This window comes from Patagioenas fasciata, chromosome 9, assembly GCF_037038585.1.
Source record: "Patagioenas fasciata isolate bPatFas1 chromosome 9, bPatFas1.hap1, whole genome shotgun sequence".
In the NCBI taxonomy this organism is placed as follows: domain Eukaryota; kingdom Metazoa; phylum Chordata; class Aves; order Columbiformes; family Columbidae; genus Patagioenas; species Patagioenas fasciata.
Window position 1 is genome coordinate 15,465,158 of NC_092528.1, and position 12,379 is coordinate 15,477,536.

At 35.5% G+C, this 12,379-nt stretch overlaps 2 protein-coding genes across 4 annotated transcripts in view; one reads left to right on the forward strand and one right to left on the reverse strand.

Moving 5' to 3' along the window:
* The window catches only part of RASA2 (RAS p21 protein activator 2), a 423,219-nt gene that overhangs the window by 128,288 nt on the left and 282,552 nt on the right, over nucleotides 1-12,379 (forward strand). The gene's annotated exons all lie outside the window — the stretch shown is intronic.
* DNER (delta/notch like EGF repeat containing) overlaps nucleotides 1-12,379 on the reverse strand; it is a 113,921-nt gene that overhangs the window by 60,165 nt on the left and 41,377 nt on the right. For all 3 annotated transcript variants that reach the window (XM_071812504.1, XM_065845098.2, XM_065845097.2), the window contains exons 2-4: nucleotides 7,218-7,514; nucleotides 3,471-3,565; nucleotides 891-1,057 (exon numbers count right to left, since the gene is read on the reverse strand). In XM_071812504.1, the coding sequence (XP_071668605.1) occupies nucleotides 891-1,057; nucleotides 3,471-3,565; nucleotides 7,218-7,514 (559 nt within the window). The remainder of the gene's footprint in view (nucleotides 1-890; nucleotides 1,058-3,470; nucleotides 3,566-7,217; nucleotides 7,515-12,379) is intronic.

Sequence of the window (12,379 nt, forward strand, 5' to 3'; positions counted from 1 at the left end):
ACTTCTGCATTTGGGGGGGTTTCTGCATTAGATACACACTCAGAATTTGGTCCAATGTTTCTACATCAGAATGCTTTAATTTTATTTATTAGCATGGTAAGCTGCTGAACAACAATTTGTGGCACCTTAAACTTCATTATAAGATATACAGCATTTCAAGTAGATTACATTCAATGCTGTTATTACAATGACTTTGGTTTCATGTCACTGGTATAATAAACCATCTGCCCAGAAATCTCAATTTAATTAAGTTTATTGTGTCTAAGCATAAATACTGCATTAAATCAGTATTAGTTCCCATACACTTAAAAATAACATATCAGCCTATTTTCATTACACCCATTGCACAACAACGTTTAACATCTAATTGCCTGGTGCAGCATATAGTATATTTCTAACGTTTCACATTCAGAGACAAAACTAGAAGAGAAAAAGTAATGCAAGTAAGAACTATTAGATCAGATTTACTATTATATTTTATATATTTTCTCAAGTATACGGTGCACAAGATTAAGCGTCTTTACAAAGTATCCCATGATACAACATCTAACAAAGAAACACCTCAAACATTCAGAGATATTTACTGTAGTATTTACCAAAAGCTTTACAGTTGATTAAAATAGAACATACAAAATACCTTGCATCATCTAAAGGTATTGGGCAAAAAACTCAATCTAGATTTTAAAAGGAATTATGCCACCTGTGTAAAAATTCAGTGTACCTCTTGTCTGCTTTGAATGAACCAACATCTAAAACATGGTCCAAATATCACATCTGGATCTTTCAGCAGCACTTAAATTAAGGGAATTACCTCTTTATTTCTCTAAATGTTGGGTAAACCATTGGCTGTCACCTAGAGGTGATAAACAGAAAGTCAGCATGTTACTCACCAATAAAATAGTTGTTTCCTAATGCAAGCATTTCTTCAGAAAGAACAAGTCCACCCAGTGCCTGGAGAAGAGTGACGCTTCTGCCATCAATAAGTGAACACTGTTTAAATCCAGTGGTTGTCACCTTCCATAGCAGGATAAGAGAAGCAGTAGCATCTTGCCTTATTCTAAGAAGAGAAATTATCAGAATATTTACCCTGAGAAAAACTGGTGTTATTACGAAGTACACTGCTGCAGAGCAAAAGAAGGAAAAACCAAAGAAAAGAAAAAGAATAATAATTAAATGTATCACGCACAGAATCGGGAAAAGGCCTGAAGGATTTTAGCATGTCCGCAGAAATAAAAAATGCTTCAATAGGAAGATTTTCATAATAGCATATGTAATAGCAGATTTAGTCATGCAGAGTCTCAATTTCTAATACTTGAAGGACACCACCTTAGTGCCCAAGAAGAGTTTTATATAAACATCACATAACAGTAAAGCAACATTATTCGGTCTTTGTATTTATGCTTTTTTGAATAGTACCTCCGTTCTACATCTACAATGCCATCATTTTCTGCAGCTGAAGTACATCCAGCGCTCTTGTTTAGTGAAGAACATTCAATTTTCATCCAATATAGGGAGACAGATCCTGGTAGAAATCCCGATTTGTTTGACATACTGGATCCAAGGTTCAGAACAGTTTATCCTTGTAAATCAAATGAGTCATGTAATGCTCCCAAGGTCACCGAGTCCATGGTGCCTTCCCAAATATTGACATACTGGATAAAGTAATATCTACAACCACACATCTACGGGGAGCGCTGTATCTATGTCAGTGTTCCTTTCCTCTCAGGATAATTTGTACCCTACTCACCTTCATAGAGAAAAAATAAAAACCTCTCATGTTTCTGGCAAGTTCTCAAATATTTGCATTAGTTTCCTCTGAAGGAATCACAAATGAGTTTGAACAATCCTCCAAAAATTCAATCAGAACTGCACCCAACTGCTGAAAACTGATAATTCTCTCCTGCTGAAAACAGGCTTCCAAATACCCAGAGATGATGTTCTGTTCCACCATTTCCTGTAGTGAAATTGTTTCAATTCTGTCAAAAATACAGGGCAGTCTCTCCTTTTTTCACTTCTTATTTGACTTCAAAACATGAAATGCAAAGTTTTGCAATCATGTTTGACACAAGTTAAAAAATGTTGGAACTAGACCTCCTAAGAAGCCAATTTTTGACAGTAATTCAGGTACTCTTTAAGAATAACCCCCATCACTACCCCCAAAGCTGACCACCTCACTTTCTAGAACAGGATAACAACTAGTTTCACAGTTTAGGTCACATCTGATAATCAAAACAAAATAGAATTATTAAAGAGAAATTACTGACATTTCATAGCCTCTGAACCAGAAATGTTACTCAGGCCTTTAACACAGGAAATACAATGAAATAAAGACAGATATTGACCTGCATTAATCTACCTAGAGATAAAACATTATTAAAGGCACATAGTGTAAAAAATGACCTCCTTTAGAATGGCGTCCCTCCAGTAAGGGTCTTTAAGCAAACCGTGTGTTGTCTTGAAATCAGGAATAAGCCGGTGTTTGTAGATTCTACAGCTTTGTTAAAGATTCCAGCCAGCCAGAGCATCCCCACTCACAGATCTCTTCCTGACTTAGAATTAAATGCTCATGAATGAGCATCATTCCAAATCCCGTGGGCAGAGCAGGACAGCTCCCACGTTTAAGTTACTGCTCCAAATTGTCTGCAGCTTGTCTGCTTGCATCAGTTTGTTTTTTCCTGTGAGCATGGCCTTTTTTAACTGAAAGCTGGGATTCTAAAAGATAAGATGACAATATGAGAAAAGTGGGCTATTTTGGGAAAATCTAAGTCTAAAATTGCAGTAAAGCTGTGAGCCAGAGAACTACGTTGGCAGATTTTTATTTGAAATAAAATTTCCAACAACAAAATGCCTCATCCCAACTGACAGAATCAGATCTTTCTAGGAAGCCAGGTTCTGTTAATTAAAAGTAACAAAGCACGTATTTGATCAGAAAAGCATGAGTTTGAAAAACTAATAATACTGAACAAATTCAAATTTTTGAGAAATGTGATTTGTAGAATATACACAAAGATTTGACAGCTGATTATGAGACGCAAAGCAATAATCCAGCAAATACAAAAGCACAAAATACATGCATTTGTATAGTCAATGACAACACTTTCTACCACCACGTGCATCTTGAGATTAAAGGCAGAAAAAAAATCTTATACTGCATGTAGGAGAAAGAAAATGTCATATCATCTCCAAACTGACATATCCAACATGCTGCCCTAATTTCTGATGCATTCTCATGGCCCAGAGACAGTTTACATGCTTACATCCTAGTCTAAAACATTAAACATGTAGTAAAAATTACACCAAGCAAATAGCTGTCACGGAACTAACAGATGCCTGAAGTCTCTCTAAAGTTCTTTCATACACTTTTAGCCATTTGATAAATCTGCCTATCTGAAAAACTGTTGTCTAAAATACCCAAACAAACTAAAATAAAAACATTTTTATATTTCATCACATATGACAAGTATTCTTACTTTATTGATGTGTTCTGTGGAACTTCAAAGGAGATAAGCCGGCCTCCAGCAGAGGTGTTGGAACTGGCATTTCCACAAGCCACGTCTGGGGTTATCTGAAAATTAAAATAGTTTGATTTAACACTAAACCAGAAAGTCCAAATAAAGAAAACATGATTTATTTTTTTTAATAACCTTAATAGTCCAGCAGTCACCTTTCAGAAATCATCAGGATGGAGCAAAACGTTCACCAAAACATTTATGCTAACAACAAGCGTTCTGAAAATTCACATAATCATCTCTTTAAGGTTTTTGTTTTAACAAAAACTTCCTGCACGTAAGTGTGAACTTCTAAAGGTATCTGCCTTTAAAAAAGATCATTTTTTAGATAAATATGAATAAGCTTCTGGTCTTTTAAAATAATAAGTAAAGCTCTAACATTTGGCATATCAAAGAAATATAGCATCATTAATTTAGGCAATATCGGAGAATTTATAATAGCAAATACTGACATTCGATTTATATATTGAAATATGTTTTTTTTCCAAACACAGATGAAAAATAAATACTCTCCCACTTGCCTATTACTATTCTTTCCAAGTAAAAGTTGCTTCGACAAACAGCGCTTCCAGATGGAAAAAAATTATGAGCACAGTTGGGGGTGAAAGGACATATTTTTCAAATCTGTGATGCTTAGTAGGCACAGAAATCAGTTACCGTATTAACAAGATCAAGACACCATACAGAATGCCACACAACACAGAGGAATCATGGATAAGATTTTCCTTAATTATTCATATCTTGTAAAGTAGTAGTATTATAAAGGCTGTTTGAAACCATTACCACTTCAAATTATACCTTTATTTCAAATAAGTAATATTTTATATGGCATAATTGAGTCTATCTCCTACATTAACATAATCAGTAGATTTAATTAAGTAGTTTTCAGATATCTTCATCAGCTTGCTTCAAATTGCTAGGAAGATTCTGCAATGTTATTTTTTCCAGTGATCTAGAATATGTTTGCAACCTTTTTACATCAACCTTATTGTCAAAGTGAAAATGCAACCTGACACACTTCCATGAATTAATTATCCACAAAAAACAAACAAACAAACAAAACAACACAGAATCTAACTTGTAAAGCTGTCATTTCTAAGGATGGAGTTTCTATGTATTTAGCAACCTCAAATGGATCTCTTCTCTGTGATTCTATTCAGTCTCCTTCCTCACCCATAGCATATTTGGGAAAAAAAGGCATGAACATTTAGCAACACACAACACAGTCAAGGATTCAAAGGCCTCTGTTTCAAGCAGAATTATTCCTTAAGCATATTCCATTGTTGCAGAGCAGGTACATTCTCTTTCAGGATTTTCCACCTGACACAGCCATACTACTTTTAAAGGCTTATAATTTACTGACTAAAAACACGCATAAAACAAATATTGTCCCCGTTATAAGGGGAAATACAGGTTTATTGTAGCCTCTAATAACTAGTTCCTAAATCTTGAATCTGAGCAATAGTATTGCTGTATAAATAAAAGGTTAGTCTAGAACTCACGTGCTTAGCATTCTAATTCCTGGCTGTGCACCTGGCAAATCACTTTACTGTTCTATGCTTCAGTGTCTCCATCTGTAAAATGTGAATAATACTGCTGATTTCCTTAAAAAAAAACATGAGAACTATTAAGGAGAAGTAATATATAAGATTAGGGTACCACTTTCCTTACAGTTGATTTTGTACACAGAAACCACTGTTGAAGCTGTTGTTTTAGTAGAGTCAATGAGATTATTTCTTTCTTCTTCTATTATTGGCTAATATGTATCTTTTCCACACCATCCCACAAAGGATCATTGGACTGTGGAAACGCAGATTGCTGATGTCTCTGTCTTGGAAGTGGAACAACTTAGTTGCCAAAAGTAGGAAAAAAGTTCTCTTTCAACACACAAAGATGTACGACCACAAGGATTCCTATTATAGTAAAGAAACCAACAGATATGAGTATTATTCTCTCAATCATCTGTGCTCGTAGCCCTTAATCTGCAATTAGGAAAAGACTAATTTCTTACGGAAAGAGCTCTCTAAGAAATGAAACTGTACCTAGATATATCTGTATGTTGTCTACTGGTGCAGACACTACCAAGAAAGTTCAGTCAAGTAAGCACTGCCAAGTATATCCCTAGTACCTAAGGAATACAGAAAAAAGTGTCCAACTGTAGCCAAACATTGTGCCTCTCTTAGAGAGTTCTCTCAGTTGTTCATTTTTTGAGTGGTCCAAACTTCCTGAAAAAGCTTCCATGGAAACTTCGTCCTTGCAAGACAATGAGAGCTTTCATTTGCAGAGATTCTGACATAATTTTGCTCTGAGCAGACAGACAAAAGAGTATGAAGAACATTAGTTCACTTGCAGTATCATTATAGAATAATGTGAAAAACAGGCTGACCTGGAAGATTTAAAGAATAAATAAATAAATAAATAAAACCCCATAACATAATACTAGCAGCCTTCGCTGCTTCTGAATCTCAAGGAAGATCAAAACAGTAGATTTTTGCAACACAAAGCCTACAGTTACTTCATTTTTTTCCTTTTAACAGGGGAAGAAAGGATCAAGCTTTGCAAAGCTTTAAAAGCTATGAGTAAAGGTACAATTTTCCTGCTCAACACTTAACTCTTTACTCTTGAAGCCTCCACCAAAGAGCCTTTGGAACACAGACCTAAAGGCAAATCAACTCACTGTAGTTTAATAGGGATTAGAGACTATGTCTTGAATCAGCAGCTGAAATCTTTCTTTCGGACAAGCATCTCTCTCACTGTGAATTCCAAACAGCAGAAGGTCATTATGCTACACAGGAAAGGCTATGAAAAATACAAGACCCATCAAAATATATTAAAAACATATCAAAACAAGAATTTCATAATAGGGTAACAAGTAATTTCCATGTTAGTGTTAATAATGCAATTGTAATTGATAACCTATATGTAATTCTCAGGTAACAAAAGACACACAGAAGGGTGAATTTCAGCTATTAAAATACCCACTTGTGAATGATCTGTTTGGCTGAAATGTTTACTGAATCTATCTAAAATGCAAACCAGGCAGAAGTGTTACTTATACAATACCAGGCCACACCCTGAAGAAGACACAAGGGAAATTTGGTTTAGAGAAGAGCACACCCTTAACTGATCAGGACATATGGGGCACCCTTACATTTAAAATAAGTAATAAAAGCAGATCATTGTTTGTTTCAGCTTCAGTGCTCTCTCAAAACTCCATACCTGGTACCTGACGTATGTTCTACTGTAAAATAATAGAAATGAGACATGGAATTCCAAGAAATAAAGCTCTGTTTTCCAGACATTGCCTACCAGAACTCCCATTGAAATGGGATGCAGCCCTGTAGCTACTTGTACCTCAGATATAATCTGAGAGTCATAAGAAAAACATACATTTCACATAGGTTGATTTTACTTTCAAAATTGATTTAAATATTACAGTAAAAATACAAACAAATTTGTTTGGGCTAGCAAAGAGTGATGAAAAACGTACTTTTTCCAGGATAAAACTCATGTGTGTTCACTTTCTCATTATGCAGTGTGTGGAAACACCTCAGAAGAGTCACACTCCTTGAAATGCTCCAAAACCAGAATCAGCTGACATGTCCTCTCATGTGGACCTCCATGAAATCACGCACAAATGACAACACAACAACGATAACTCTTACAAGTTCTTTTCTGTGCATTTTTACTTAAACAGAATATTCTCACCTCTATTTCATCCCATTTCAGATCTACAACTTTCTGTCCTGCTTTTGGCTGCCATGTAGGTAACATCACAGTTGCTCTTGAACGCGGAAGAACAATGTCAGGTTCCACGGTGGTCGAGACTGGTCTGCTCTGTCGTGGTGACATTGGCTCTGTCCGTTCAGAGACTGGAAGGTTGTGAATTGAGCGTTCACAGTTTGTTCCCTCATAGCCTTGGCTGCAGAGACAGAGGTAGCCATCACCGCTAGTGCTGCAGTTACCATGGTGACAGGGGTTGCTGGCACAAGGATCTGAAACAAACTGGGAAAAACATATCATATAGGTCAACTACTGCATAGAAGGGCTTTATTTCTGAGCTTTACAAAGACCATAAACCAGGATTCTTTTCCCCTCCTGTACTGTATTTATCTTCTAAACATATTTATTAATCAATCTCATCTTTGATGTATCTTCAAGTAAATTCAAAGCATTAAAGAAGAATATAAATTAATCTTTATTAACTATTTCTCTCAGACCATTTAATGCTAATTCACTGTTGACACATTCAAGGAAATTGATAAACACAAAGTAGAAACCACTGTTCATAATCAGGAATTTTCAAAAAAAACCCTCTTAAAAGAATAACCAATGTAGCAAAAACAAACATCTAGAAATTTAATGCAGTAACAGGAGTAGGAATGGGGCCCAGAACTCATACAGATCACCAGGTCATGAAGCAGCTCTGTGTCATCAGAGTTAACCACATCACACAATCCTATTCAAAGACACAATTTCCATTTGAAAGCAGCTGGGCCTTTTGCCCACACTTCATTTCATGGACAGCAGTTTCAGAATATGATTCATTCTGGTGCTGAAAACTTTCTAACAAGAGTTAGAAAGTTGTGGAAAAAATGTGGTTATTTTTAAAACAGCATTTGTAATAGTGTAGGACAAGACCAAGCTCAGTGATGTAGAAAAGATCCTGTCCTGTGCTTGCTCGCCTTCCTCCGATTTCTAGCTGAAATTTACCTACAATGCATTTATACTGTTTTTAATGTCATCATTGACTTCCAGGTTAAATGTCTTTTCCCTCTTCTATGCTGATGTTTACATCCATAATGTATTTACAGAATACGTTTAGAAACTCTGCTCAAGTTTCATCTCAGACTAAATAAGCCATGTGTGCTCAGTCTCCTTGTGGAGAACAAGCCCTTCATTCATGTGTTCATTTTCCCTCCCAAGACTCTGAAGTTTAGCACTGCCTTTTGCAAATGCATCCATATTCTTGTTCGTCCTGGAAATAGCTTCCTTGGTATTACTTAAGAAACATTTGCCTTAGTCAGAGCTAAATCACACTGCTGGCTCACTGTCATCGTTTGACCAACTGAGACAGCCATGCAGTTCCCTCTATTTGTCTTCTCATCAAAGTGGTAATCCATCACTGGAAACAGACATTTTCTCAGTCTTTAAATGCAAATATCACCAAAGTGCTCGAGTTCTAAAGGTTACCCAGTCCTTCCTTATATAAGCAATGCTTCTTAATATAGCACCAATTTCAATTATCATAAGAATCATATAAGCTTTATATATCAATAATGTTGTTAAAAACCAAGTATTTGGTCTATGCTAGGAATTTTACCTTCTCATCAGTTCAAAGGCCTGATGCCAAGGACACTAAACCCTAACATTACACTTTCTTTTATAAAACAGTACTATTATTGACCTCAGCTAGAATTCTTTCTTTGGCTGGAATTTTTGTATACCCCAGCCTCTGTAACATTTTGAGACACAAAACAGAGGAAACATTACTAATGAAAGTTAACTTTGGAGCCAGTTAATTATGAGTGTCAGATTTGGTAGTGACTGATGCAGAAGAGTTAGAGGCCATGGAAAACAGTCCGAAATAGATGGTCTACTCGCAGTTCAGTTACAGCTCTGAATGTTATTTACTTTGCAAGGGGACAAATCTCACACATATAGGGTGATACATTAGATATCAGGGTCAATCTCTGATGCCTTCATCTTTAAAACTCGACTACATAGTGATTTCATATATACTTAACGTATTGAGAATCAAAGTAGTATGGATTTTTTTGATTGGATGGGTTTCTCTCCTTAATTTTTCTTTCTCCCACAAATAACAGAATATATAAGTTTACAAAGAACAATTTCTAGATCATTTTTCAGCAAAAAAAATATTATAAAAAGTATTTATAAGTGACAGAAGAACAGAATACTTTCCAGGAAGGAACAAAACCTAGATCTGTTCTACAGTTTATTGATTACATTTTAAGAGGGCTTCCACTCCCAAGCAGCAGACATTTTAATAAAAATTTCCTTTTCCTGTAAGAGTGTTGAAGATAAAAATTGTTGAAGTGTGAACAAAGCCCAGTTCAAAAATTCTCTGCAACAGTTTTTCATCTGCTACTTGCTTGGACTAGATCTGAGTTTCAAAGACATGCACTTCTCTTACTGTTGCATAAGCTCTTTACTCATTCTTTCACAATTAATCCAAAGTGACATTAACCTGTTTTTGCTTAATGAATCAGCATTTATTCTGTTCTGAGGAAATTTAATTGTTCTCTTTACACCTAAAATGTAAATGTTATTATTGGAAAACGTAGCGACAAGAAAGGAAATGTAACATTTTCAAACACAAAGGGCACTTTTTCCCTTTAGTGCATATATCTAGTCACTTTACAACCAAAATAATAAAGAGTGCTCTGTGGTACATGTTATTTGCTGTAAACTGTTTTGAGCTTGTTTGACTGGAAACAGATGTGCTTCATGACAAGTACTGCTTACTGCTGCCCACACCAGGCACTGCAGAACACTTGTGCCTTATGAGTCGCCGCTAACCTTCTGCACATAGCGGAAGTCAAATTAAATAAGACTGGTTTAGGTAAAGAATAAAAAAAGGTGAGCATAGATGTAGAACTTCAGCCATGCACTTTCTCAGAGTTGAGTTTTATTAAGTACTTCACAGGATTTTAACATATTCCTTTTTCTTAGTTACTATTAATTCTAACGGTCGTTTTTATTTCAGTAAGCCCATCAAACAATTCAATGTCCTTTGTGCACATAAGTTTTCTCTTGAACTAAAGAATGTTTATTTTGATTAACAGTTAAAAAGAGATGAGGAAATAAAATTGATTGTGTTGGTTGTGATGTTCCTGTTGTTCCTTCAGTCCACTCCATAGTGGCAGCAACAGTTAGTGAGGGCTCTGAGAAACATCTTAACGCAGTGAACAGCATGAGCACATCAGAATTAAAAGGCAGCAAAATTTCAAGCCTGAATCTTCAACAAACTTGAAGCTCATAAGAAAAAGAAAATCTTTAGTCTAATAACTGAGAGCTGAACACAACTGTGTTTGAGTGCACAATTTTAAAGGCCCTTTTTCAGTCATTACTTGTGAAATTCACAGCATTTCAAAATACTCACGGACAGAGAAAAAGAGGAAGCAAGTAACACATATCCATAGATCCCACGATTAAATAGTAACCCAATATAATTACTACTGGAAAATTCCAGGGTTTTTTTGCACAGAATTCCAATAATCTTGATTAAGAAAGTATATTTTGTATGTAGGTGTCTTGTTTACATGCCTATTTCTCTATTTAATAGTCTATCTGTTTTCATAATACACTCAGTGATTAAATAGGCACAGTCAGCAGTTGCAGCTGACAAAGCTGAGCTAAAAATCATAAAATGTATTTGCATGCAATTACTATCTCATATGCTTGGACAGCTATAATTTTTGGCATATTTTCCCAATAGAATCCTACGACAGATGCATACCAAGGTGCCCTTCATATTGTAGTTTACTTTCCAAAGGCAGGCTGAATAGCACAAATATGGTACAAACACTAGGCTAGTTTAAGCATCGCACAGACATGGAATATTTGCCAGCCAGTCCAATTGTTTCCTAAGGTCTCAGTTTAGGACAAGACACTAAGATGTAAATCTGCAAGATCTTTCTGCCAGTACTTCTTGTGGTGACACCAATTTGTTCTTTAATGTTCATTCAGTGTCTTTTCAGAGTGGTTCTACTCATTCTACCTGGAGACAGACAGAAAGGATGGCTCCAGAGAGCTTAAAAAAATAGAATGGTAAGCCTAAAGAGATGAGTTCCTAAACACTATGCAAAACCTATAACTCTCCTCTTAGATGTATTAGCACAAAAATAACTTTTGGTTCCGTTTTTATTGCTGTTGCCTACAATTACAGCATTATAGTATCACAGTATATAGTAGCTTGCAACATCAGTAAAATACAGGGGGCAGGGGAGGAAGAGTAAATCCAGTCCTCAGATTATGAATTCATCAGATTGTTTAAATCCACTAGACATAGTGAGTGCTAGCCTGGTAACAAAGTCCTGCTGCCACAACATTGTCAAAGGCTGATATTTTACATATGTGGCCAGTAGCACCCACATCATCTGGAATAGTCTTAAGACATTAAAAGTTAACAGAGTCCAGAAGTTTCCAACTCTTCGATGGCTCCCGGGATAATTTTTCCAGTTACAGGATAAACTGTTGTGGTTTTCAAACATGTAAAGTCACTTTAAGTGGTTGTGATTTAGACAGCTAATTACTTCATGTGTTCTGGTAAAAACAGATCTTAGGAGAAATTTAAATCAGTAAAACTGATTTTGCACATACACTGCTGAAGAAATTCCCCAATACAAAAGCAGACAACTGTTCTCCAGAAAGAGATTGTGGAAAGATCCCTTGCTTAGCACCACAGAGGAAAGTGATCAGATACACCAATTTCAAGCTATGCACAGTACATGAAAAAATATTAACTTCTGAATACTTCAGAAAGAAAATAATTAAAAGCTACAGTCTAAGATATTATCAGTTTGTTTTTAATTCAGTAAATAGGAAAAAAATATTTTTCTTATGAGCACATTTGAAATATCATACTATCTTTGCATATGCATCAATTTATGAAAAAGAGATGGAAATAGATTTAAATCTTTTAAATAGTAATGGCAATAAAGATTATCTAGAAATGTAATCTCTTTGAAAGAATGGTTTAATTATGTTCAAACTATTATTTAAACTCAGCCTCATTCAGTGCTTTACACAGTGAAGTTTTAAATTCAATCACACATCAAGTATCAATGCGAACTAGGAAACAAAAGACAAGAAAACCGGGTGAACCGAAATAGAAAAAAAAAGTT